This window comes from Panicum virgatum, chromosome 3K (genome assembly GCF_016808335.1).
Source record: "Panicum virgatum strain AP13 chromosome 3K, P.virgatum_v5, whole genome shotgun sequence".
NCBI classification, from domain to species: Eukaryota; Viridiplantae; Streptophyta; class Magnoliopsida; order Poales; family Poaceae; genus Panicum; species Panicum virgatum.
This window is the reverse complement of record NC_053138.1, coordinates 50,010,891-50,036,648: the sequence shown is the minus strand read 5'-3', so window position 1 is coordinate 50,036,648 and position 25,758 is coordinate 50,010,891. Positions and strand designations below refer to the sequence as shown.

At 46.3% G+C, this 25,758-nt stretch overlaps 1 protein-coding gene across 1 annotated transcript; it reads right to left on the bottom strand.

The window, feature by feature from the left end:
- Nucleotides 1-18,253: 18,253 nt before the first annotated feature.
- On the bottom strand, nt 18,254-20,918 carry LOC120699466 (L-type lectin-domain containing receptor kinase SIT2-like). The gene has a single exon (XM_039983469.1). The coding sequence runs from the start codon at nt 20,591-20,593 to the stop codon at nt 18,476-18,478; it is 2,118 nt and encodes a 705-aa protein (XP_039839403.1). The 5' UTR covers nt 20,594-20,918; the 3' UTR covers nt 18,254-18,475.
- Nucleotides 20,919-25,758: the final 4,840 nt, after the last annotated feature.

The following is a 25,758-nucleotide window of genomic DNA, read 5'->3' as shown; positions in this document are numbered from 1 at the left end:
TTCCATATACTCAAAATAACGATACATCCTATATCTCGCGAGTGACAAGAAATCACTCGACTTCTACCGAGATATTATTAAGCATAGCATTTCTATCGTCCTATACATACTAGTATAACTACAGAGAACCTAGGGATCATGCAACTAGGGTTTCATTCAACGCCTAGAAACTTAATGCATAATCAAGTAAATATAGATATAACATTTCATAAGTTAAAATAATAGGTTATGCTCCGGGGCTTGCCTGGGATTAACACTGAGTCAGTGTTAGTTAGATGACACTCGCTTGGCGAGTATTCCGGTCCAAGCATGTACTCCTGGTTCTTTGCCTCTTCTGGATATGTCCACCAAACATCGTCTTCGTGTTCGGTTCCAATATCACGTCCTTCATATAGTTCATCTATCGTACCTAAATGAGATGTATCAATGCAGATATCTGAATGCATGGTAGTATAGTAGATGATACAGCAAAAAGAACAAGCGAGGCTGGCACAAAGGCACGATTGCATGGACACGAGCATAATGCTATGTAATGCGATGCGATTACAAGAAAGACATGACTGGGCAATCGTTTATAGAGTAGTAACTCAACATATCTAACTACACAAGACATCATGATCAACAGCACAAGAAAGCTATACTAACTTCCTAAACAAGGGGGAGTAGTTTCCTATAACAATTAAATCATGGTTGGTTAATAAATCAACAACTCAGCACACATTCAGTAGTAAATTCAATAAAAATTACATCAAATAGAAGGCAAACAGAACTATCTATCCTGCAAAATCCATTCCAAAACTTGTAGCTAATTATCCAGAACAATTTATGCAATCAGACAACTCCTAGAACAAGATTGAATTATACAGGTCAGACCAGAGCAAAAAAGACGCTTAAAATTTAACAGGAGGTCGACACAGGGATGAATTAGCTACTGTGAATTTTTCATGATTTTATCTGCACAGGATTAATTCTGAGAAAATAAACAAAACAAGCATCAATCTAACAAGATTCATTTTTAACTTCTGTTATAGTGACGAACTGGTGCTCAAACTTCATGTACAAGCTAAGATATTCAAAAGGAACACTCATAAATATTTTCATGATTTATCATGAATATAAACTATTTACCATAATTAAAGTCTACTAAATAAGCATTAAATCAAATAAATAGCTACTCATGAGAACTGACCACGAAATTTTTATAGAAACATTAGTATCACATGAACAAACCACCTTAAAAATTTCAGAGCATAAAAAGTCTTCAAGAATTAATTAAAAAAAAGAATATACAACTAGCCTTTATGCACCTAGTAACATAAATCTAATTTTCCAGCAAAAAGTTTCAACTAACAACCAGCATATTATGATTCTACTGCATAGAGCTTTACACAAGGATTCCAGAACAACTGGATTTGCTAATTTACGAATTTTCTATGAATTTCTACCAAATTTCAAAGTTTACAGATAGAAATTACAAAGAAGTCCTTAAAGCACTATTCGTCTGAGTCGCAGTCTATTCAAATAACCCCCTGGACTTTCTTGAATTTCAACCCGAGGTCCCTGGTCGCGAAACAGAGCAGGGGCGGTGATTGCGGGCCCGATTCCGGCGGCAGGGCTCAACGTCGGCATGGGGAAAGTTGGGGAAAAGCTAGAGGGACTCGAGAGCTACCTCTGAGTGGTCTTAGAGCGCGAGGAGGTGGTTCGTGGCGGCGGTTCCACGGCAGCCGGCGGCGGTACTGTGCCGCTGTGGCGGCGTTCCGGTGAGGCGTGGAGGTGATGGCCGGGCCTGGGAGCTTCGTTGGGACGAGAGCAAACGGATTTGGGGGTTGGTGGGGGTCGGCGCTGGCTCGAGCGGCGGCTCGGCGTGGAGGGGTGGCCATGGCCATGGCGGGCGTGGCGAGCGCTCGCAGGCAGGCGGCGTAGGCAAGCTCGGCCGGTGCATGCGCGAGAGCGAAGCAGAGCAGAGCAGCACGGCGCGTTGTGGCAGCGAGAGGAGAAGTGGAGCACGGGAGAAGCTTCGTGCGACCAGCGTCGTGGCATGTGCGAGCGGCGCCGTGGTCAATTTGGCCACGGTGACCACGCACGGGAGAGGAGAGAGTTACACGTGTGGCTTGATATTCTTGACTCAATTTGAATTTTCAAATCTTGTGTAAGACTCCTAATTGAGTGTTAATTGAGGGGTGTTACACTTTGCCACAGACCACGTGATGAACGGCCAAGTTGATGTCATGGCCGTCATCTGGGTATGTGCCACAGACCACGTGATGAACTGCCAAGTTGATGTCATGGCCGTCATCTGGGTATGCGCGATTAGACTTGGTTCCGCTACGGTGCTATGGCATTGCGGCAGCGAGGACGGCCGGGCCAGACACATGATAAAAGTGTCGAGAGGTTCTGGGCATTGCTGTCACAGCACTAGAATCAGCTCGTCACCCACGGCCCCTAAGTGCTCGAAGGCGAGCTAGCCGCCACCGCCAAGAAGGGCCTCGCTTACCGTGGCACGGCGCCTAGGAAGCGACTGAATATAATCTACCTGATCAATCATGAGGGCAAGGTGCGCTTCCTCTTGGATCACTGCGACCGCTGGTACAACCCTAAACCGCGAGTTATGTTCGAGCTGAATGACATGTTTGGCAATGGCACTGCGATCGTGGACTGGGCCGATGCGACATAGCTACGGGACAAGGCAATCTTTCTGGATGAGGACAGTGCCTGCTATGTGATCCCGACAAGCGATAACTGCGGACTGAGCAAGAACATCGTATACTACTTCTGCTGGCGGCTCCTAGGGCTGGAGGAGGCCGAGATCAAGGATGACGACAACTGTAGCGGTTGGGAAGTCGGCTTGCGCAAGTGGACACATGGTGGACAGCGTTGGCACCATCGTGAAGCAGATCCCTAAACAGCCTAACAACATGGACATGACACGGGTGACCCCTACGTGGTCCGTGCCCTCCTTCAAGGTCTAGTTGATGACTGTTGGGCTACGCTCGATGTACAGTTGTATCAGGTTTCCATTATTAATAAGTGCATGTAGTCCGGCCACCAGTGTGTGGCTCTGATTTTGGGTTGTGCATTTGGCTGTTTGAATTCCGTAATTCAAACATCAAACATATCCCATTACCAAAACAAACCCCTACTCAGATTTCCTATACACCATGTTGCTATGAAAATTACCACTCTGGTTGCATAAGACCATTAGTCAAGTTTATTATTAACCACCCAGCCCAACCATAACTGCGAGCTATAAACAAAGACTCTAGCCGGACTATGACTAGAGGCTTCAAGGAAGGTGTAAATAAATAACTAGTAAACCTTATTATGGGATTCAAATTGAGACTTAGTTTGCATAAAAAGTAAGATACTCTACTAAAAGTAAATAAATAGGCTCAACATGGTCAAGGGACACTTGCCTTTAGCAGCTGTATGCTCCTCAACTTCAAATTCTTGTTCTGGAAGTCGATGTAATGCTCGCTTCCTACTCGCGCACACAAACCGGAAAGAAGTCGCACAATAACAATAAGAAGCAGCACACCAAACATTCCCAAAGCATTGGGCAAAGTATATTTAATGCATACTACAAGTCACTACGAATGTGTTAGCGAAAGAATCGTTTTAAACGGATCTATGGTTAAAGAAGATAAAAGTGTTACAAGATATAGGGGCTTATCTTCAAAACTGTGCAGATAACATGGGCTACACTATAAAGGGACACACTGTACCATGAACAATAATCCAAAATTAGTAGCAGAACAAGTACTTGTGTGTAAAAGGACAAGAATTGCGACCGAAACCTTGATTATCAAGGTATTCAAGGGCTAGAATACAATATTAGCATGACATTGAAAAGTTGTGCATAACTAATAAGGACGGGATGTAGACTGAAAAAAGAATATTTATGGTAAATCTAGAATTTATTTGTGAATAAAAAAGATTAATTATGATGTCAGCATGATGCAATAAGTAAATCAGAATAAATAAGTACTAGTAGATGAAAAGGATTTTATTGAGTCAGCATTGACCAATCAACGATGATGTCGTGGCGATGACATGGCGATGCTGAGGTGGCAGGTACTATTTTGTGGACTGAGTCTATGGGATCTATGGATAGGAGAAATAGAATTATAGTCCTGGGTGGACCAGGTCCATACGAAGGGGTCTCTAACTGATCTAATCTGGGCTGTAGGTTTTAGGTCCATTGGTTCATGACTCTTCTTCCTCCTATGGATGCCCACGAACAGGAACCGAACCGCGGATGATGCCCACGAACAGGAACCGAATAGACACTCTTCTTCTTCCTAGCGAACTGCTAGGAGCTAGGTAGCCCGATCCGTTTTTGACGGAGCTGTTAGATTTATGGGCTTGTCCCATATAAATAATTTTAATAAATCTCAAAGGCTCATTAGCGCTAAGAGGAGGTACACCATCTATTAGTCCTGTATTGCTAATGGACGAGGGTGTAAGGGGTTTTTCTCCATTTAAATACGGATCACCTCCCTCATGGAAAAAGTGAACCATAGATCGCTATACATGGAGTCCCAAGATTTGGGAATTCATAAGAAGATCTAATCTGAGTTAGGGTTTTGCCTCCTCTCATTGCTGCGCCGCCACCGTAGTCTTCTCCATCCCGAGCGCCGGCGTGCACCGGCAAACGGGAGAGCAGGTCTCCGGAACCGCTCGCTCTTGTGATCCTGCACCGGTAGAGGGCGAATAAGGTTTTTGGGAAGCACTAAGCGCGACTGCTCATCTTCTTCGCCACGGCTCGTCCTCCGTCCAAGTCAGGAGTTGCGGCGTACCATCGTCTGCAACGCCGGTTGCTGCGCTCTGTTCGAAGGACCGTCTTCGTCTCGTCTGCGCCTTTCGTCTTCCCGGCGGCTCCCGCACAATATGTATTTTGTGATCAGATCTGTTTTATAATCATGTTTTCTGAGATCATGTTTATGATATACGTATTGTCTAGTATGTTAGAGTCATGCACATGATAAATCTAGTTCGGAATTTAAACTTACAGTTGTCTATTTTTCCAACAATCCAAAAACCTTATTATAGGCAATCTGTTGATTTAACAATGGCTGGTTTCGCTGAGTCACTGAGGCCGGAAAAGTTTACTGGCATGAACTTTAAGATCTGGAAGTCCAAGGTTCGCCTCTGGTTTACTGCTATGCACATTTAGGACATGTGACTTGGCAAGCCTGAGGGCGTACTTACTGCTGAAGAGCAGAAGAAGTACGATGAGGCCAATAATCTCTTTGTCAGATGTATCATTAGCAATCTGTCAGACGGATTAGTCCGTGTGTACATTGATGAGACAGAGGTGAAGACACTGTGAGATGCTCTGGTTGCAAAGTATGATGCAACAGATGCGGGCAATGAACTGTACCTCATGGAGAGTTTCCATGACTACAGGATGGTGAATAACCGTTCTGTGGTGGAATAGGCGCATGAGGTGCAGTGCATTGTCAAAGATCTTGATCTCCTTAAGTGTCCTATTCCTGACAAGTTTGTGGCTGGATGCATTATTGTAAAGTTGCCTTCCTAGTGGAGGAACTTCGCCACAACTCTGAAACACAAGAGACAGAAGATATCAGTTGAAAATCTGATAGCGACTCTTGATGTTGAGGAGAAGGCTCGGAAGAAGGACATGCCTGAGAAAGGAGATCAAGGCCAGTCCAGCGCCAACCTGGTCCAAAAGTTCCCACATGGCAAGAACAAAGGGAACAACAAGACTAACAAGACCACTACCTTCAAGAAGAAGAACAAGGCTTTGGAAAAGTGCTATTCATGTGGTAAGCTTGGACACTTCTCCAAGGAGTGCCCAGATCGGGCAGACCGCAGGGCCAAGAAAGCAAATGAGTCCAAGGATGTCAACATGGTGACCATAAGTAACACTGGAGATGAGTACGGTAATTTACCTACAGTTCTTTCAGTTTTTCAATCCACGAGTTGGTGGCTTGATACGGGTGCTAATGTTCATGTGTGTGCTGACATCTCTATGTTTTCTTCTTACCAGACCGTCCAGGACTTCTCCGTGCTGATGGGGAACGGTTCACATACTTCTGTTCATGGTGTTGTCACGGTAGATCTGAAGTTTACTTCAGGGAACATCGTGCAGCTGAGGAACATGCAGCATGTGCCCACTATCAACAAGAATCTGGTCAGCGGGTCAGTCCTATGCAAGGACGGGTTTAAGGTAGTGAGTCCAATAAATTTGTCGTGTCGAAACATGGACAATTAATTGGTAAAGGCTATGATTGCGGAGGCTTGTTCCGCTTTTCTCTTGCTGAATTTTGTAATAAGTCGGTGAACCATATTTGTGGCAATGTTAGCGATGATGCGAGTGTTTGGCATTCACGTTTATGTCATGTTAATTTTGGTTTGATGTCTCGGCTTTCCAGCATGTGTTTAATTCCGAAATTCATCATTGCTAAAGGTTCTAAGTGCCATAGTTGTGTGCAATCAAAGCAACATCGGAAGCCTCACAAGGCTGCTGAGGAGAGACACTTGACACCTCTAGAACTCATACATTCTGATCTATGTGAGATGAATGGTGTGTTGACAAAAGGTGGGAAAAGGTACTTCATGACGTTAATTGACGATGCGACTAGATTTTGCTATGTTTATTTGTTGCGAACTAAGGAAGAAGCGTTAGACTACTTTAAAATCTATAAAGCTGAAGTTGAGAATCAACTAGAGAGAAAGATCAAGCGTCTAAGGTCAGATCGTGGTGGCGAGTATTTTCCCAAAATATTTGATGAATTCTGTGAGGAGCATGGAATTATTCATGAGAGGACGTCTCCCTATTCTCCCAAATCAAACGGGATTGCCGAGAGGAAAAACCGCACGGTGACTGACTTGGTTAACTCCATGTTAGACACAGCTGATCTTTCTAAGGCATGGTGGGGGAGGCTGTATTAACTTCGTGTCATGTCTTGAATAAAGTTCCAAATAAGAATCAAGATCAAACTCCATATGAGATGTGGAATGGGAGAAAACCATCACTTTCTTATCTGCGCACGTGGGGTGCTTAGCGAAAGTTAATGTGCCTATTCCAAAGAAGCGCAAGTTGGGACCTAAGACAGTGGATTGTGTCTTTCTAAGATATGCTCAGAGAAGCCTTACTTATAGATTCTTAGTGGTTAAATCTGAGATACCAGATGTGCATGTTGATACTATTATGGAATCTCGTGATGCAATATTTTTTGAGAATATTTTTCCTATGAAAGATATGCATAGCAATTCTAGATTTTCGACAGAGATAGCTCCTCAACCTGCAATACCTATTGAGTCTTCTGAACAATCCGATGAACATGAGCATGTCCTAGAGAAGGATGACAGTGAAGCTCCTAGAAGGAGCAAAAATCCTTTGGTGACGATTTCACTGTGTACCTTGTGGACAATACTCCCACGTCCATTGCAGAGGCATATGCATCTTCAGATGCAGATGATTGGAAAGAAATAGTCCAAAGTGAGATGGACTCAATTCTTTCTAATGGAACATGGGAGCTCACTGAACGACCCTATGGTTGCAAGCCAGTAGGATGTAAGTGGATATTCAAGAAGAAGATTAAGCCTGACAGTACTATTGACAAGTACATGGCCCGGCTTGTTGCTAAAGGGTACACACAAAAGGAAGGCGAAGACTTCTTTGATACTTATTCACCTGTCACTAGATTGACCACTATTCGAGCATTAATTTCATTGGCTGCCTCATATGGTCTTATCATTCATCAGATGGATGTTAAGACAGCTTTCCTAAATGGAGAGTTGGATGAGGAGATCTACATGGATCAGCCTGATGAATTTGTAATGAAAGGTCAAGAAAATAAGGTGTGTAAGCTTTTGAAGTCTTTGTATGGGTTGAAACAAGCACCTAAGCAATGGCATGAGAAGTTCGACAGAACTTTAACTTCTGCAGGCTTTGTCATTAATGAGGCTGATAGATGTGTGTACTATCGCTATGGTGGGGGTGGAGGAGTGATATTATGCTTGTATGTGGACGACATACTGATCTTTGGCACAAACATTGATGTGATCAATGAGGTTAAGTCCTTTCTATCAAAGAGCTTTGATATGAAGGATCTAGGAGAAGCTGATGTTATCCTTAACATCAAGCTTATTAAGGTTGAGAATGGGATTACTCTTTCACAATCCCATTATGTGGAAATGGTCTTGAGCTGTTTTGACTATATCGACAGCAAGCCTTCTCCAACACCTTATGACCCTAGTGTGATGTTGACAAAGAACAGGAAAATTGCCAAAGATCAACTGAGTTATTCGCAGATTATTGGTTCACTCATGTACTTAGCTAGTGCAACGAGACCCGATATATATTTTGCTGTGAGCAAATTGAGCAGGTTCATGTCAAACCCGGGTACTGATCATTGGCATGCACTTGAAAGGGTTATGCGCTATCTAGCAGGTACTATGAGTTATGGGATTCACTATTCTGGGCACCCTGCTGTGCTTGAGGGATATAGTAATTCAAACTGGATATCTGACGCTGATGAGCTATATGCCACGAGTGGGTATGTGTTTACCCTTGGAGGTGGTGCGATATCATGGAGGTCTTGCAAACAGACCATTTTGACGCGGTCAACAATGGAAGCAGAACTTACTGCTTTGGACACAGCCACTGTTGAGGCAGAGTGGCTGCGTGAGCTCTTGATGGACTTTCCTATGGTTGAGAAACCAGTGCCGGCCATCCATATGAACTGTGACAATCAAACGGTGATAGTCAAAGTGAACAGTGCTAAGGATAATGCAAAGTCATCAAGACATGTTAAAAGACGACTGAAGTCTGTCAGGAAGTTGAGAAACTCCGGAGTGATAAGTGTGACTTATATTCAAACAGACAAAAACATGGCAGATCCCTTTACAAAAGGATTATCACGGAATGTGATAGATAGTGCATCAAGGGAGATGGGTATGAAACCCGTATAAGTTGCCACAGTGGTAACCCAACCTATGTGATCGGAGATCTCGTGAATTAGGACTTGGAGAGAACAAGCTGATGGTGAACTGGTGAGAGTAATGGTTAAACCCTCTCTAAGAAAAGATGCAATACTCTCAGTTGCTGTAAGGCAGGTTGGCTATTTGTCTTAATGTGTTTCTGTTGGCTCTAATGAGCAAAGGTGCTGTCCTACAGAGCTATCTTGAAAGAACACACATATATGAATCTGACTGTCTAACGTCGCAGTCTGTGAGATTTGGGTGATCTCTAGTAAACTCATGAAGAGACCAGGGAGTACGACGTATATGCTCCACCCGCGGAGAAGGCTACTGGCAGCCATGTACTAGTTATGACTTTGAGTGAAACTTGTTCGCACCAAACTTGCAATTCAAGGCGTAGTCTATTGTTCAAGTTGTGGATAAGTGTAGGTTGGAGCTCTAGGTGAGAGTTCAACTTAACAGTCCTCACTAAAACACTGGTATATCAAACAGTAATAAGAAACAGGCAAAATCTATAAATGGGTATTTGAGATCTGGTGGGGGATTGTTAGATTTATGGGCTTGGCCCATATAAATAATCCTAATAAATCTCAAAGGCCCATTAGCGCTAAGAGGAGGTACACCATCTATTAGTCCCGTATTGCTAATGGACGAGGGTGTAAGGGGTTTTTCTCCCTTTAAATACGGACCACCTCCCTCATGGAAAAAGTGAACCATAGATCGCTATACGTGGAGTCCTCAAGGTTTGGGAATTCATAAGAAGATCTAATCTGAGTTAGGGTTTTGCCTCCTCTCGTTGCTGCGCCGCCACCGTAGTCTTCTCCATCCCGAGCGCCGGTGTGCACCGGCGAACGGGAGAAGAGCAGGCCTCCGAAACCGCTCACTCTTGTGATCCTGCACCGGAAGAGGGCGAATAAGGTTTTTGGGAAGCGCTAAGCGCGACTGCTCATCTTCTTCGCCACGGCTCGTCCTCCATCCAAGTCAGGAGCTGCAGCGTGCCGTCGTCTGCAACGCCGGTTGCTGCACTCCGTTCGAAGGACCGTCTTCGTCTCATCTGCACCTTTCGTCTTCCCGGCGGCTCCCGCACAGTACGTATTTTGTGATCAGATCTGTTTCATAATCATGTTTTCTGAGATCATGTTTATGATATACGTACTATCTAGTATGTTAGAGTCATGCATGCTAGGTTTAATTCTCATCATAATAAATCTAGTTCGGAATTTGAACTTACAGTTGTCTATTTTTCGGCTGCCTTTGATCTGCGGAACGTCGGACAGAACCGGCTCGATCGGAGGACAGCAAGCCGCTCGAGTGCTAGGCTCTCTCGGCGGGGCGCACACATACGTCAACAGCAGAGCCGGCTCGGAATTACACGCCACGATGCTCCCGCAGAAGGGCAGACTCCTGATGGTGTCAATCCACCACGCGTCATCATCCTGGGCGGTGTCGCACGAGGGGTGTCGTGCCGTGCGGCACCGCCGCAGAGAATTTTCTCCCGAACATATACCACCATGGGAATGCTTCTGCAGGTGCCCAGTACTCACATGGGCAACCCTAGGACGGCCTAGGGTGCATGAAAACTAGCGGGGAGTAGCAAAATCGAACGCGCTCGAGATGAGGGCCTCACCTGGGGCACTTCTTCGGAGAGCCGCAACGGCGCGGTTTGAACTCGGGATGAAGAGGGCCACTTTCCTGAACCGGCGTGTGGAAATGTAATAGCGATCCCTCCTGGTGGCCCTGTGAAGAGCCGAAGAGGACAGAGCGAGACGATGTAAATGAGAAAGGGTTTGAGTGGCGCCGCGTGTGAAGAACACAGAGAGTTTGCGGCGGCGGCGACATACCGGAGCCAAAGAGGAAACAGAACGGCGACGACTCATGCGAAGGAAAGGCAGTTCGTGTAGATGTGGAAGGGGGTGAGCGGTGGTGCCTCGGTTTATAGGGCGAGGGGCACGGGAGGATCGCAGCTGCTCCGTCGTGAGCGCGCACGAGCGAGCGAAATATGGTCGTGAAGTTCGCGAGTTGTTGCGGTGGTGCTGTACGTGCTCGGGATAATGATGAGAGCGTCGATTTGTTGCTGCTGCAGATGTTGGGCTCGGCCCAGAAGACAAGACTTGGGTTTTGTGGTTTTTTATTTTTATATTTTTTATTTTCATTTTTTACAAAAATATATTTTCGATTTGGAAATTTACAGGAATATACCCCGGCTGCCCCGCTGCCGGGCGGCCGGCAGTGGGGCGGAAGGGGCATTTCTGGAAAAAAAATCGCGGAGAAAATTGCGCGCAGGTCCCTGGGGCCGGTCGCCCGGCAGCGGGGCGGCCGGCCCCCCAGGCCGCCCGGCTGCGGGGCGACCGGCCGTAATTTTTGCAATTTAGCCCTTTTTGCGAAAGAATTTCACATATGTGCCCTTTTTGTAACTTTTTGCAAAAATAGACCCTGGGGGTCAGCGCCGTAATATGTGGCGCCGAGATAACACGTCTTGGCGCCACAGATCACGGCGCCGAGGTGCCACGCACGCACAAGCAATCTAGTGAATCTTCGAACTTGCCTTTAATATTTTCGGACCTTTTCAGGAGACTATAATACTGTGAACCACACATCAAATATAACGGTAAGAATTATGAACTAAAAACTGCATTACACAATGTAAACCATAGGAATTACATCATAATACAACGTTAATGAAACACACATCAGACATGCAGTGGCATGGCAGAACCCGTTGCAACTACGGTAAACAGATTCTGAACTAAGCTAACATGACTTAGGTAATTTAGAAAAACACAACAAACACAACGATGCAGCATGTCACTAGCACTAGGTAGTCCTAGTAGCCGTACCCCCACGTAGCAAACTGCGTTGAGCCTTCTCCGCAGTATCCACCCATTGCAGGTGGTGCAGGCGGTGGTGCCGGATGGGTAGGGCCCTTCTTCTTGTGACAAGGACAGTTGCAGTAAGGAATAGTGCATGGTTCATCCTGTGAAGCGACAGCATTGCTGGTATCATCATCTTCGTCGTCTTTATTACCCTCGCTCACTTCCTCGTAATGGTTCACCTTGCATTCCAGATCAAAGATCTTTATCTGGAGGTACTCGATGAACTCCTGAACTGAATCAATTGGTGCAGGATCGACCCACCTGGTAAAACCACAGTTTTCTGGAGCATCTAAAGACTGCAAAATAAATTTCATGTAAGGTGTCTCAATGAAGATAAAGAAATAAAACAACCGAGTATTACCCATGTGTGTGGGCATTTGAAGAAATGCCGACCGCCATCCATCCCGTCGGTGCACATCTGCACTAAGCAGTCCTCACCATGTCTGCATTTTGGCCACGGTTCTCTATGGTTATCGTATTGTCGAAGAGGAGTTTCATTGGTAAATTCACTCTTGTGCTGTGGCGGAAACTCAAACACTAGTTTCGGAAAGGAATCAGGTCCAAGAGGCCCCTCCCATATTATGGGGTCTCCCTTTCTTCCCCCTTTTCCTTTCCCAAAACCGTAGTAATTCTTCCCGCTAGACCCACCTCCAGACATTGGGTATACAATGAGCTTTGGTGTTTGAGTGCTGCTGGGAGTTCACAAACTTCGGAGTATTTATAGGCGCACAAAGGTCTGATACACGGAGTGTGGAGTGTAAATGCATCTGAAAATCCTACATGACAACACAGTGAAGAGGCTAGCTGACCGAACACTGAAAAGGCTAGATTCAATTCTCGAACTGACTACTCGATGCATCTCTGTGCATGCAGAGCATCTAAGTGCATGCAGACCCACAGCACTGCATCGCTGCCGCTCGGTCGATCGTGCCTAGATGCCGTCTTCCCCACTACACGCCACAGACCTTCGCTGTAGAATGTCAGTTCCGTCATCCTCGCCCGAGAGACTGCTTTGAAGGTGAGCTAGTGTGGTTGCCGCGTTGTCACATCTTTTTGAAATGGTGAAAGGGCACTGCTATTGGGCTGTCGTCTTTTGTCACGTTTGTCTGGGCAAACAATGCGACATATGGGAAATCTGTGATCGCCGTGCTGAGCAGTGGCAACTTGTGATCTCGTACTCGCAGGTCCCTATTTTGAGCTATACGAGCGTGTCACGAAGTTTACTCTGTATGCGGTAGTCGTCATCATCGTCGGCGGGATCTCGGCCGCTAACTCCTCCCGCACCTAACTTGTCCTTCATTAAATCACGGAAAAAAATCGCAAGAACTTCCCTTATTTCACGAGCATTATGGAACTCACAAACATAACAAGTTCACATCAATAATATCTATAGAAACAAATGACAAGTAAACTATGACAATCATAAAAAATCATAATCCGAACAGTCGAAACAGTCCATAATAACAATAGAGAAACAAGTGCCAATAACTAACCACCCCTACCATTCCGACCTCTCTTACGTTCTGCGTGTACGTGTTATGTAGGGTAGCTATGACGGTCCGGTGGCCTCACGTCTCTGGCAGGACGGCGTAACAAAGCCACAGGTGTATGCAAGCTGGGATCATCATCCTGGGCAGGCGTAGCAAACAATCGTGTAAAGTCGTTGAAGGAGGCCACGTCGTTGTCTTCAGACCACCCTACAGATCACAAAAAAAAAATTAAGCAATATTCAATAGGTGAATGCAATTCCGTACAAATTATACTACGTACCCTGTGTTCCAGGTGGTGGTGGTGGTGGTGGATAGGAAGAAGCTCCTTCATATCCTCCTGGTGGCGGCATAGGGTGATACGAAGACGGCCCCGCTCCGGTGAACTGTTGTGATCCTGAGTATAAATAATAACGTATGAGCATTCGACCATAAAACATAAGCAAATAAAATTATGCACCACATATTTACCTAAAGTCCCTACAGCTGGTGGCATAGAGGTAAACTGGGTTCCTTGAAATGGAGCCCCTTGCGAGGCACCTGGCCCTCCATAGGGCTGAGAACCAGGGTACCCGTACCCTGTGTGGAGTCTTATTTAAATACTGCATATAAACATACGGATCGGTAAATATCACACCATACCTTCGTACTGTCGGTGGTATAAGGGAGGCTGCTGTTGTTGGTTCGGGACCACAAGGAACCGACGTCGACGCTTGCGACGATCCGTAGGAATCCTCGTACTCCGTCCGCATACCAAAGGCCTGAAGGATGCCTCGGGCTCTATCACGTTGAGTGGTCCAGGCCTCGAGTTGTGCCGGCATGCCCATCGTAGACCCGCCATGAATCCTCATTACATTCAGTGAGCAATCTAATTCAAGCAACCTACAGGCCTCGAACTGCAACCAAAAAAACTTAGTATACAAATCTTAAAAGATCGAAAATGCCGTCAACATTTACTCACCGCCCCAGCTAATGCCTCATCCCTGTGTCGTGCATAGCGATCCTGCGAAGTCGCAACATGCGGCTGTGGATGCATGTCAACATACGTCAAATGGCAACGAGTCTTCGGTTCGTACCAGGTCAGGTACGCCCGAAACGAAGGCTCAGTGTGTGGACCGGTATCCTCAGCCAACTGCTCGCCTGCATCATCCCACGCAGCCACCCATGGTTGTAATCTAGTGACCCACATTGTCGAGAAAGGATGTCCAGCCCTTGATAAACTGCAAGTTAAATAGAAATTAGTTTCACGTTATTAGTACATGGGGACTTATACATTTTTGTTACCTATGATCGTGGCGCTGAACACGATCCAACGCTGAAGACACAGGGAAAGACTGGCGTCTACTGAATTGCCTCATGACTCTATCCGGGCAGTGGGCCTCAACTGCAACGTCGTACACCAAAGCTGCAGTAGTTATCCATAGGCCCTGGTCATGTGTGCACACCGAAGATATCCCAAGCGGTGCACGTGCGGCTATAGCCGAAGGACTGTATGGCTCCCACACAATGTCTTCTGGGGTCAATCGATCAAATTCGGTAACAAACTCAAGATAAGACCGCTGGGTCTGTACATGTGCCCATGTTTTCTACAAAAATAAAAATTATATGTCCATAAGAAAGGTATTGAGAGAACAATGTATGACCATAGTATACATAGAATATAAATTTTTATCGGGTCCATACCTGTCGAGAGTACCAGAGAGTCCCCATGGTGGGTCTGTCGTCCTCCGTGTCACCGTACATATCCGGCTTGTACGGTGACTAGTCAATCATGGGATGACTGATAGCAATCCTCTCGTAAGACCAAAGCTGAAGCAGAATTGGGCACCCCATTAGGACATCATTCCTATCATTCTGTTGTGATGCCTTGCAAAGTCCACAATATGTGCATGCAAGAACCGCTGAACCCCAACTATATAAGGGTATGGCATCTTCATCTGCATCGGCGATCTCCTGTGTGTAGGACAGAAGCACCCTATCCACACAGTGGCCATGTGAGTTGTTGAACATGATGTACCCAAACAACCACAGCAGGTATGCCTCGATTGATCTAGTCATGCTGTACTCATCAGCATCGGCTGCCAACAGATCCGGCTGCAATGAAGTACGAACATTGAGAATAAGAAACACATGAGGTATTTCAAAGCCATAAAATACATCAACACATCATTTTGTACGAAATTGTACCTGAAACTATAGGAGCCATGACTTGGAAGGGCCTTTCGACTATGGGTGCTCATTGAAATCTTCAGGATCAATCGTGGTGGCAACACCTGCAAAACATTCCTCAAGATCCTCCAGCCACGTAGAAGGTACCACGCGGGGCCCGACAGCGTCTCCAGTGATAGAAAGACCAAGCAGCATCGCAACGTCCTGCAGGGTCGGTGCCATCTCCCCACAATGGAGGTGGAACGTGTGTGTCTCAGGTCTCCATCTGTCAACGAGAGCTGAAAGTAGAGACCTGTCTAGCTCAACCAAAGCACTCTCAGCAAGACGAGCCACAATGAGAAGACCTACCTCGCTCAGCCTGCATCATACAATGCACAAATGTTAATACATTATATAACGAAATATATAACGGATAAAAACATAAAATAGACGACATATCACCTGGGCACCCATCGTGGGTCTACAGGAACCAACTCTGCAGGTGGACGTGGACGCAGCACGTTTAGTTCTTGGTGCTGAACCTTCGCAAGGAAGGACCGGTGACCCAAAGTCTATTGTTGGGTCCAGCAACGCAGGAGTAGCCCCAGCCATATCTACCACGTAAGATCAAAACAATACAATACAATCACACATATCTAAATACTTCTAATAGTTCCTTATATTTCCTAAATAATTTCTAAGATTTTCTAACGATTTATAATAATTTCTAATATTTTCTAACATTTTATAAATTTTCTAATATTATCTTGCAATTTTTAAGATTAATTAATTAGATTGCTAATGTACTATATCAACGCTAATCACTACAAGTAACTACACCTAAATGTACCACTAATCAATCCTAATAATAATTAAACTGATTGCTAATCTACTGTTTCAACAAAATAGTTTCTATAATTTTCTACAATTTTCTAACATTTTCTACAATTTTCTAATATTATCTTGCAATTATTTTGATTTTCTAATACTTCTCTAACAATTTTCTAGTATTTTCTAATACTAAATCTAACACTAAATGTACTATATCAACGCTAATCACTATAAGTAACTGCACCTAAATGTACCACTAATCACTCCTAACAATAATTGAACTGATTGCTAATCTACTGTTTCAAAAAAATAATTACAACATAATCTATTTATAAATGTAGAAAATTTTAGTTACCTACAGTCGCCGGCATGAAAATCCGGCAGGGCTTCGTCGCTTTCCCTCTCTCTCACCCCTCCTCTCCCTCCCTCCCTCTCTTTTCTTTTTTTCTGGATTTTTAGTGAGGCAAATGAGGGGGTGAGGGGCAGCCAACACCTTATATAGGGTTGGGGGGCCGGTCGCCCTACAGGCGGGCGGCCAGGGCCCGCCGCTCCTCTGCCGGGCGGCCTGGAAGGCTGGCCGCCCCGCTGCCGGGCGGCCTGGAAGGCTGGCCGCCCCGCTGCCGGGCGGGCGGGGCGGCCGGTCCTCTAGGGATCTTGGCGCAATTTTTTGTCGATTTTTTTTGCAGATAAGTCCCTGCCGGGCGACCAGGTCCCGGCAGCGGAGCGGCCGGGGTATATTCATGTAAATTTCGAACACGAACATATATTTTTTTAAAAAACGAAAATAAAAATATAAAAAAACCGCCTTGAGTTTTGGCTGGGAAAAGAAGGAAGAGGAGGAGAGAAAGATTTAAAGAGTTGGGCCCAACCACCCCTTACTTATACGAGGTCCTAAGTCCTAACAACCATCACACCTTTACAAAGCATAAAGGAATTTTTGTTGCATTAATTTTAAAATTTCAGGGTGTTACAGGAAATAGTGAATTTGTCCCATTATTGTTCCCATGTTTGTATCTACGGATTGGGTTTGGAAACGATTGAAACTAAAAAATTACTAAAATACAGTTTTACTGAAATAGTGAACCTTTTTCTTTTCTGCTGGTGGATGGAGCTCCACTCAAGCATTAACCGTCGAGTTGGTTGGATGATAGCAAGAACCAAGAAACTGCCAATCTGATTTTACTGAAATACGCGTTCCATAAGGTGTTGGGCCGGGGCCAACCCATTTTATAAGATTTGCATTTGGTGAAGCCCATGTTTGTTCGTCTGCTGAATTCCAAGCATTTTCCCCTGAAGGAAATGCGCTTGATATTCTGTTTAGATGGTGAAAAATTGTTGGTTTTGGTATTGTAGCATATTTCATTGTTACTTGACAAATAATGTTCAATTATGGACTAATTAGGCTTAAAATATTCATCTCGTGCTAATAAGTTATATTGTGTAATTAGTTATTTTTTAACTGCATTTAATACTCCATACATGTGTCCAAACGTGACGAGGGCTGTAGAAAATTTTTTGGAAACTAAACAGGGCTTTAGTAGACAGAATTTTGGATTTTTGACACCCTAAACATATAGCTTTGCAAATTTGACATTACGAAGATGAACTTGGCAAATTTGGCATCCACATCTGCCATTTTGCCTCTTTTACTAGTTTTATTTTTTATTTTTCCCATTTACTGGTGTGTGAAATGGCAAAAGTGTCTCTGAGGCCTGAGCTACATCGCATTGCGTCACTTCGCTTGCTCTCCGACAGCAGCAAGTATTTGCTTTCTCCACATCTTCAGCACATGCACAACTCAGTCTCTCCCTGCTCGATCTATCTTCAACCATCCCAGTCTTGGCCGCCATCATCCATGACAGCAACTGTTGCCTGCGGCTGCCAACAGGGAAGCAGAGCGGGCTGCTGCCCAATAGGGCAGAACAGGCGGCTGCCCATCATCCAAATTTTTCGAGTATTGGTTACTTATGCTAACCTCGTTCTAAATCTTTTTCATAGCAGCCTAGAAGCAAAATTTCAACTACCACCAGCTTATACTTGCACAAAGAACCTATAGTTGCACGTGTCTGTGTTACTGTGTATCTCTACGTCGATCACACAAGGAAACACTAGCTACAGTATGGCAGTCGACATGTACGTGAACGTGCGCGCCTCTGCAGCTTTTTCTCTACGGGAAGGAGCAGTAGTTCACCGGCCGCCGTGCAGCGAGCCGGCCGACATGGTCCCGCCGGAGGAGGACCACGTTATGGAGACCGAGGACCCGATGAACTCTACCGAGTCGGCGCCGGAGAAGACGAGCTCCGCGTCCTCCCGGATCGCCTCCTCGCCGCTCAGGTACCGGCACACCTGCCTCATGCTGGGCCTCGCCTCCGGCCGAGCCTTGCTGCACATGAGGCCCAGCCACAGCACCAGCTTCGCCTCTTCCTCGTCGTAGCACCCCTCCAGCCGCGGGTCCATGGCTCGCAGCAGGTCGCCGGCGATCCCGCAGTCGCGGACCCACCGCACCAGCACCACGTCCGCGTCCCCGCCCGGCGGCGGCGGCTCCACCGGCCGGCGCCCGCACGCGACCTCCAGCAGCAGCGCGCCGAAGGAGAAGACGTCGGTGGCCGTGGTGGCGCGGCTGGTGAACGTGAGCTCGGGCGCCATGTACCCGAGCGTCCCCGCCACGCGCGTCGTCGCCGGCGCCGCGCCGTGCTCGTGGTGGCGCGCGAGGCCGAAGTCGCCGAGCCTGGCGCCCATGTCGGCGCCGAGGAGCACGTTGTTGGCCTTGACGTCGCGGTGCACCACCACGTGCTCCCACTCCTCGTGCAGGTAGAGCAGGCCGCGCGCGACGCCGCCGAGGACGGCGAGCCGCTGCGCCCACGTCGGCGGCGGCGCGGCGCCGAACAGGCGCGCGTCGAGGCTGCCGTTGGGCATGAACTCGTAGACGAGGAGCAGGTCGTCGCCGTGCTTGCACCACCCGCGCAGCTCCACCAGGTTGCGGTGGCGCATGCGCCCGAGGCTCGCGACCTCGGCGACGAACTCCCTCATCCCTTGCTTGGCGCCGGCGGAGATCCGCTTGATCGCCACCTCCTCGCCGGAGCGCCGCCGGAGCACCCCCTTGTACACCTGCCCGAACCCGCCCGCGCCGAGAAGCTCGCTCTGCTTGAACCCCTTGGTCGCCCGGTGGAGCTCCTCGTAGGGGAACCTGTGAGGGTGCTCCAGCTCCCAGTCCTCCAGGTTGTCGGCGAGCGCCGCCTTGTTCCGGAGCCAGCGCACGACGGCCATGGCCACCGCGATCAGAGCGAGCGTCCCCGCGCAGGCCACGGCGGCGAACTTGACGACGACGAGCTTGGAGGGCGCCGTGCTCGACCTCGGCACCTTGGGCAGCCGCCGGAGGTTGATGGGCTGCGCGGGCCCGTTGGTCCGGAAGCTCCACGCCAGGATGTAGTGCGAGCTCGCCAGCTTCCCGGTGGACGCCGAGAAGCCGACGAACATGTCCTCCTTGAGGACCGGGCGCAGGTCGAGCTTCGCGGAGATGAGCGGCCGGCGCGGCCGCTCCGGCACGGACGCCGGCGCGACGGTGACGTTGAGGACGCCGCCGCCGCCGTCGTAGTCGATCCAGGCCTGGATCGACTGCGCGCTCTCGAGCGTGACGGGCACTACCCTGGTGGTGCCCTCGCCGCCGTCGCCGGCGTAGTAGGCGACCGGCTCCGACACGTTGGAGAAGAGGCTGTTGACGTCGACGCCGACGTGGTTGCCGTTGATGTCGCGCATCTCGAGGTCAAGCACGGTGTCGAACTCGACGGCGAGGACGTGGTTGGTGGCCCGGCCGTTGGTGGCCGGGCCGAGCACGCCGAGGTAGATCTCGGGGGACGCCCCGGGGAGTGCGGTGGAGGGGGCCACCACGAAGGCCAGGCCGTGGCCGCCGCCGCTCCCGACGGTGACGATGTCGAGGACGAAGGCCGTGCTGAACGAGGCCAGCTGCCGCCTCCCGCCGCCGCTGAGGAAGCGCACGGGGGAGCTGCGGAACGCGTGGCCGACGAGGCGGTTGCTGTCGTTGGTGAGCCGGAGCGCGCCGCCGCGCAGCACCGACGCGGAGCCGTCCAGGGCCAGGTCCGCCCCCGGCGACGCGTGCTGGAAGCCTTGGTAGATGAAGTCGACGTCGTCGTCGGCGGCGGCCGAGGAATAGCAGCAGCAGGCCGCGAGGAGGAGGAGCACGGGGAGATGTCGGGCGGCGGAGCTGGGCGCGACGGCCATTGTGAATCCCTGCCGTACTCGTCTTCCTCTCGCTGGAATGGAGATCGAGGTGACCATGCGCACCATCGGCGACGAGGCGAAGCTTGTTACTTGCTCGCCAGTGAGGGTTGGCGGCTAAGCTAGCAACTTAGCAGGCGGGGTTTGGGTTGTCTGGACCGTTGACTTCGTCAAAATCCGGAGGGGCCCCACCTGCCATTGAGAGGCGTAGTACTAGTGATACCGCGTTGACTGACTCGTGAGAGGCGGACGCAGCACAGTGGAGTCAAGATGGGCATCCATCTGAATATCTGATGTTGATGGGAGTACTGGACATCTCAAACCAAATCATGGACCGAAGAAAGTGAGGGAACACCCTACCTATCGCATTGGCAACATTCATCGCCCAAGAATTCTTTTCTCCCCTTTGGCACGAAACCAAGTACTAAGGAATTTATTCGATCGACTTCAAAAAAAAAAAGGAATTTATTCGATCACAAGACTCGTCACCGGTAAGACAACACGACCAACTGACCGCGGCTGGGCGACGAGGGGATGTGGATGGATGCATGGCGCGAGAAGCCTCCTCTGGTATTGGTGGGTGCTTAACAAAGGAACAGTACAGTACTCATCTGATAACAGCACACCTTGGCAACACGGATTGGCCGGTCACGGTCAAAGTCCGGGCATTTCAGGAAATGCAATGCAATAAGACGTCGTAGAGCGGCTGGTAAACATCACTCTCATTTGATGCACTCGCCGTTTGATTATTGAGGAACCATGATACACGCAATTGCGCGGCGGGATACCTACTCCGGTCCCTCCGTTTCGCACTTTATTCTCAGCGTTGGGGAGCTATACGCGGGGAACCTATTTGTCAGCGCGCGCGACAAATCAGTTCGCCATCGCCTAAAAAAGCCCATTTAGCTCTCAGCCCGTGTGAAAACAGAGAAGGGTATAGAATTCAGACCATTAGAAGATTTTAATCTTTTTATATGAGGAGAGGATCGATCTGGTTGCGGCCCATTTGTAAATTTATTCATTTTCCTTTTCTTATTCTTGTCATCGTACTTTTACCACGTGCATTACTTTTTTTATTCTTTTATATTTTTATCTCTTAATTTTTATTTACTTTTCTCTGTTAGTTTTTTCTTTCTTTTCTTTTCTTTGTTTTTTCTATTTTTTGTATCTATTCATTTCATATTTGCTCTTTTTATTTATATAACTTGTTTTTTCTATTTTCAATATTTCTTCTTTGTATTCATTTGATTATTTTACATTTCTTTCTCCTTTCTTTCCTGTAACAATTTTTTATCCTTTTATTTTCATTTATCTATTTTTTACTAATAATAAATTACCTCTAGTTTTATTTATTTATCCCCTATTTTTGGTGATACTATTTTTTATTTTATTATTTCCATTTAAGTTTTAATTTAGCTTTCTATTTATTCAACCTTTTTCGTTCCTTTTTGTCTCATTTTTTGTTTCTTTTATATTATACCCACTTTATTCTATTTTGATTTTTTTTGTTCTTATATTCATTTATTTTTATTTTATTTATTTTTCTGAAATATTTTGTATATTATTATTTACTAATTTTTACTTTTCCGTTTGTTTGCCCATAAGAATAACTTGTTTCTGTGTAAGGATAATTTGTTAGTCTTGTGGAGACATTTGTTCTCCATGTAAAAATAATATTTTATTTACTTATATTAAGTTTTGTGATATTAAATTATTTGTTCGACTTGTAGACTAAATTGTTTTGTGTTGTGAACTCATTAGTTCGTGATAGTTTTCAAATATTCGGAATGTCCAACATTTTAGTTGGTCTGGTTTAATCAATTTGTTTGTATAGAGCAATCTTTTGTTCGGGTTGTTATAGTTTTTTTCCACACTATTCAAAATTAATTATCTTATATTAAAAAATAGGTTTTAGAAAATTTGTTCTATATATAGCCTAGTGTGTTCTTGATTTGAAGACCTTATCGTAAGGAACATTTTGGTAAAATCGAAATTTAATTTAGATATCCGTTTGGGAATTACTAGTTTCTTTTAGTTGACGTGTCTTGCTAACATGTTGCCTGGGGTGCACTACGCGCAAAGAGGTGATGCACCGGATGTTGGGTAGACAGCCTATTAAATATAATAAATGGTGGAGGAATCTTCAGATGATGGTTGGTGGATTTGTCACTAGTGACTTATAACCGCACCAGCTATACATACATGTCTCAAAATATTTATTATCTACTAAGAATAGAGAAATTTTATAATTGTTGAAATAAATGAGGACCGTCCATTAGACAAAAATGGATGACTGAAACATAAAAGGTACCTAAAATAAGTACTGCTCAGTGCTAAAATAGGTGGGACCCGTACCCAAATAGAAATGGTACCTCTTGGTACCTCCTAGCACCTTACCAAAAATAGAAAAGGTACCTCCCAATACCTCCTGATGTCTTTCCAATCACTGGAACATGCCTCGAGCTGTCATCGCTATGTTTTCACACTCGACAACTAATTAATTTTATGTTTTGGTTGAAGAGGCATAGATAGTCATGTTATTTAGTACCTGCATAATGGGCTAGGGATAAACACAGTGAACCGGTGATGATGGTAATTCCATGATTATTAGTCCGTGATAACGATATGATTTTACTAAGGTTAGACCTTATCACGCTAGTGGGCTTATAATGAACATGACCTCATTTAGGCCCACTACTAGAAAACAGGCCAAAGGTCCTGACCAAAAGTACCAGCTGCTGTTGCAACCGGTACTAATGCCACGCATCAGTACCGGCTGCAAAAACAGCTGGTACGTTTGGCCAGTGGCGATTAAAGGTAAGGTGTTTGGTACCGGGTTAAAACATCATCCGGTACCAAAACTTCAATATAAGAACCGGTTAGTGCCACCAACCGGTACCAAAAGTACAAGGAGGAATAGGTACCGGTTGGTGGAACCAACCGGTGCCTAAAGGGTGGACAATGGCACCGGATTTTGCCATGGCCCGGTGCCGCCACGTGCCCACAACAAAGGCACCTGTTAGTAACATCAACCGGTGCATATGCCTTTTGTTTGGCACCGGTTATTGAGCACCAACCGGTGCCTTTGAGCCACGCCTATAAATACCCCAACCCCTCCCCCCTCCAAGCTGCCGTGAACTCACTGTTCATGGCAGCTGAGTGAGGGGAGGGGAGGTGAATTTTTGTTTTTTTTTCAAAAAAGGTTAGTTATTTTTCTCCATAACTTAGCAATTGGTTTTTAGAAGCAGTTATCATTTAATTTATTTGATAAGTGAATAGTATCTATTTATTATAGTTATAAGCATTATCAATTATATATTTGAATTCAAATTTATTATAGTATGAATGTAATATTTTTACACTACAATGATGTATATAAATGTATTGTGGACCTAGATGAGTCGGCAATGGATGTACATGGCCGATCGGCGTTCAAAGGAGTTCATTGATGGCGTGCATGAATTCATAGAAGCGGCCGAGAAACACAAGTATGGCGGTTTCGTTCATTGTCCATGCAAATTCTGTAAGAATGAGAAGGATTACTCATCATCAAGAACCATCCATAGTCACTTGTTCAATAGTGGTTTCATGCCGAACTACTATATTTGGACCAAGCATGGCGAAAGAGGAATTGTGCTGGATAATAATGTAGAAGAAGAGGACAGGATTCCTGACTTTGCAGCCAATTATAATTCCTTTTTCAACGACACTGCAATGGGTGAGCCTGAAGAAGATACTGAAGGATACGTTGTAGAAGATGATCTTGGTCAGATGCTGCGCGAAACTGAGGAAGATTGCGAAACAGAAAAGGAATCGAGAGATCTGAAGCGTATGTTGCAGGACTACAGAACATTGTTGTACCCTGATTGCAAACAAGACCAAAAGAAGTTGGGTACCACATTGGAATTATTGCAATGGAAGGCATCAAATGGTTTGTCTGACAAGGGATTCGAGGAGTTGCTGAAACTTATAAAAAACTTACTCCCTGAGGGTAACACCTTGCCGGAGACAACATATGAGGCAAAAAAAGTTGTTTGTCCTTTAGGATTAGAGGCACAGAAGATACATGCTTGTCCTAATGACTGCATCCTATATCGAGGTGAGTATGAAAATTTGGATTCATGCCCTGTATGCAACGCATGCCGGTATAAGATCCCTCGAGATGATCCAGGCGACGTTGAAGGGATGCGTGTCAAGAAGAGGGTGCCTGCCAAGGTGATGTGGTATTTTCCTCTAATACCACGTCTGAAACGTTTGTTCATGAACAAAATGAATGCTAAATTGATGCGATGGCACAAAGAAGAACGTAAGCAAGACAATATATTGAGACACACCGTTGATGGGTCGCAGTGGAGAAAAGTGGACAGAACATTCCCAACATTTGCAAATGAAGCGAGGAATATAAGGTTCGGCTTAAGCACGGATGGCATGAATCCTTTCGGTGAGCAGAGCAGTGGTCATAGTACCTGGCCTGTAACACTCTGTATATACAACCTTCCTCCCTGGTTGTGTATGAAGCGGAAATTCATTATGATGCCGGTGCTTATCCCCGGCCCGAAGCAACCCGGTAACGATATAGATGTGTATCTGAAACCACAGATTGAGGATCTTTTATTGTTGTGAAAAGATGAGAGTGTCCGTATGTGGGATGCGCACGCAGAGGATCATTTTAACCTGCGTACATTGCTTTTCGTAACCACCAACGATTCGCCAGCACTAAGTAACCTCTCCGGACAATCCAATAAGGGTTATAGGGCATGCACCCATTGTTTAGAAGAAACCGACAGCATGTACCTCAAGCACTGTAGAAAGGTTGTGTATATGGGTCATCATCGATTTCTTCCGATCAAGCACCCATTAAGGAGGAGGCATGCTCACTACGATGGAAAGACAGATCATTGTACCAAGCCTAGGCACCGTTGTGGGAAAATGGTGTTTGAAATGGTCAAAGATATAAAAGTAGTTTTCGGAAAAGGACCCAACAGCAAATCAGTGCAGAGTGATGACAGACGTGCACCTATGTGGAAGAAGAAGAGTATTTTTTGGGAGTTACCTTATTGGGAAGTCTTAGATGTCCGTCACGCAATTCATGTGATGCACCTAACAAAAAATCTTTGTGTGAACCTTCTAGGTTTCCTTGGTGTCTACGGTAAGGCAAAGGATACATTGGAAGCACAGCAAGATCTTCAATGTATGAAACAACAGGCCGCCCTACATCCATAAAAAAGGGATAA

Bases quoted from the DNA above. Each gene is read 5' to 3' on its own strand.
- LOC120699466 (XM_039983469.1), bottom strand. From the start codon at position 20,593: ATGGTGCGCATGGTCACCTCGATCTCCATTCCAGCGAGAGGAAGACGA.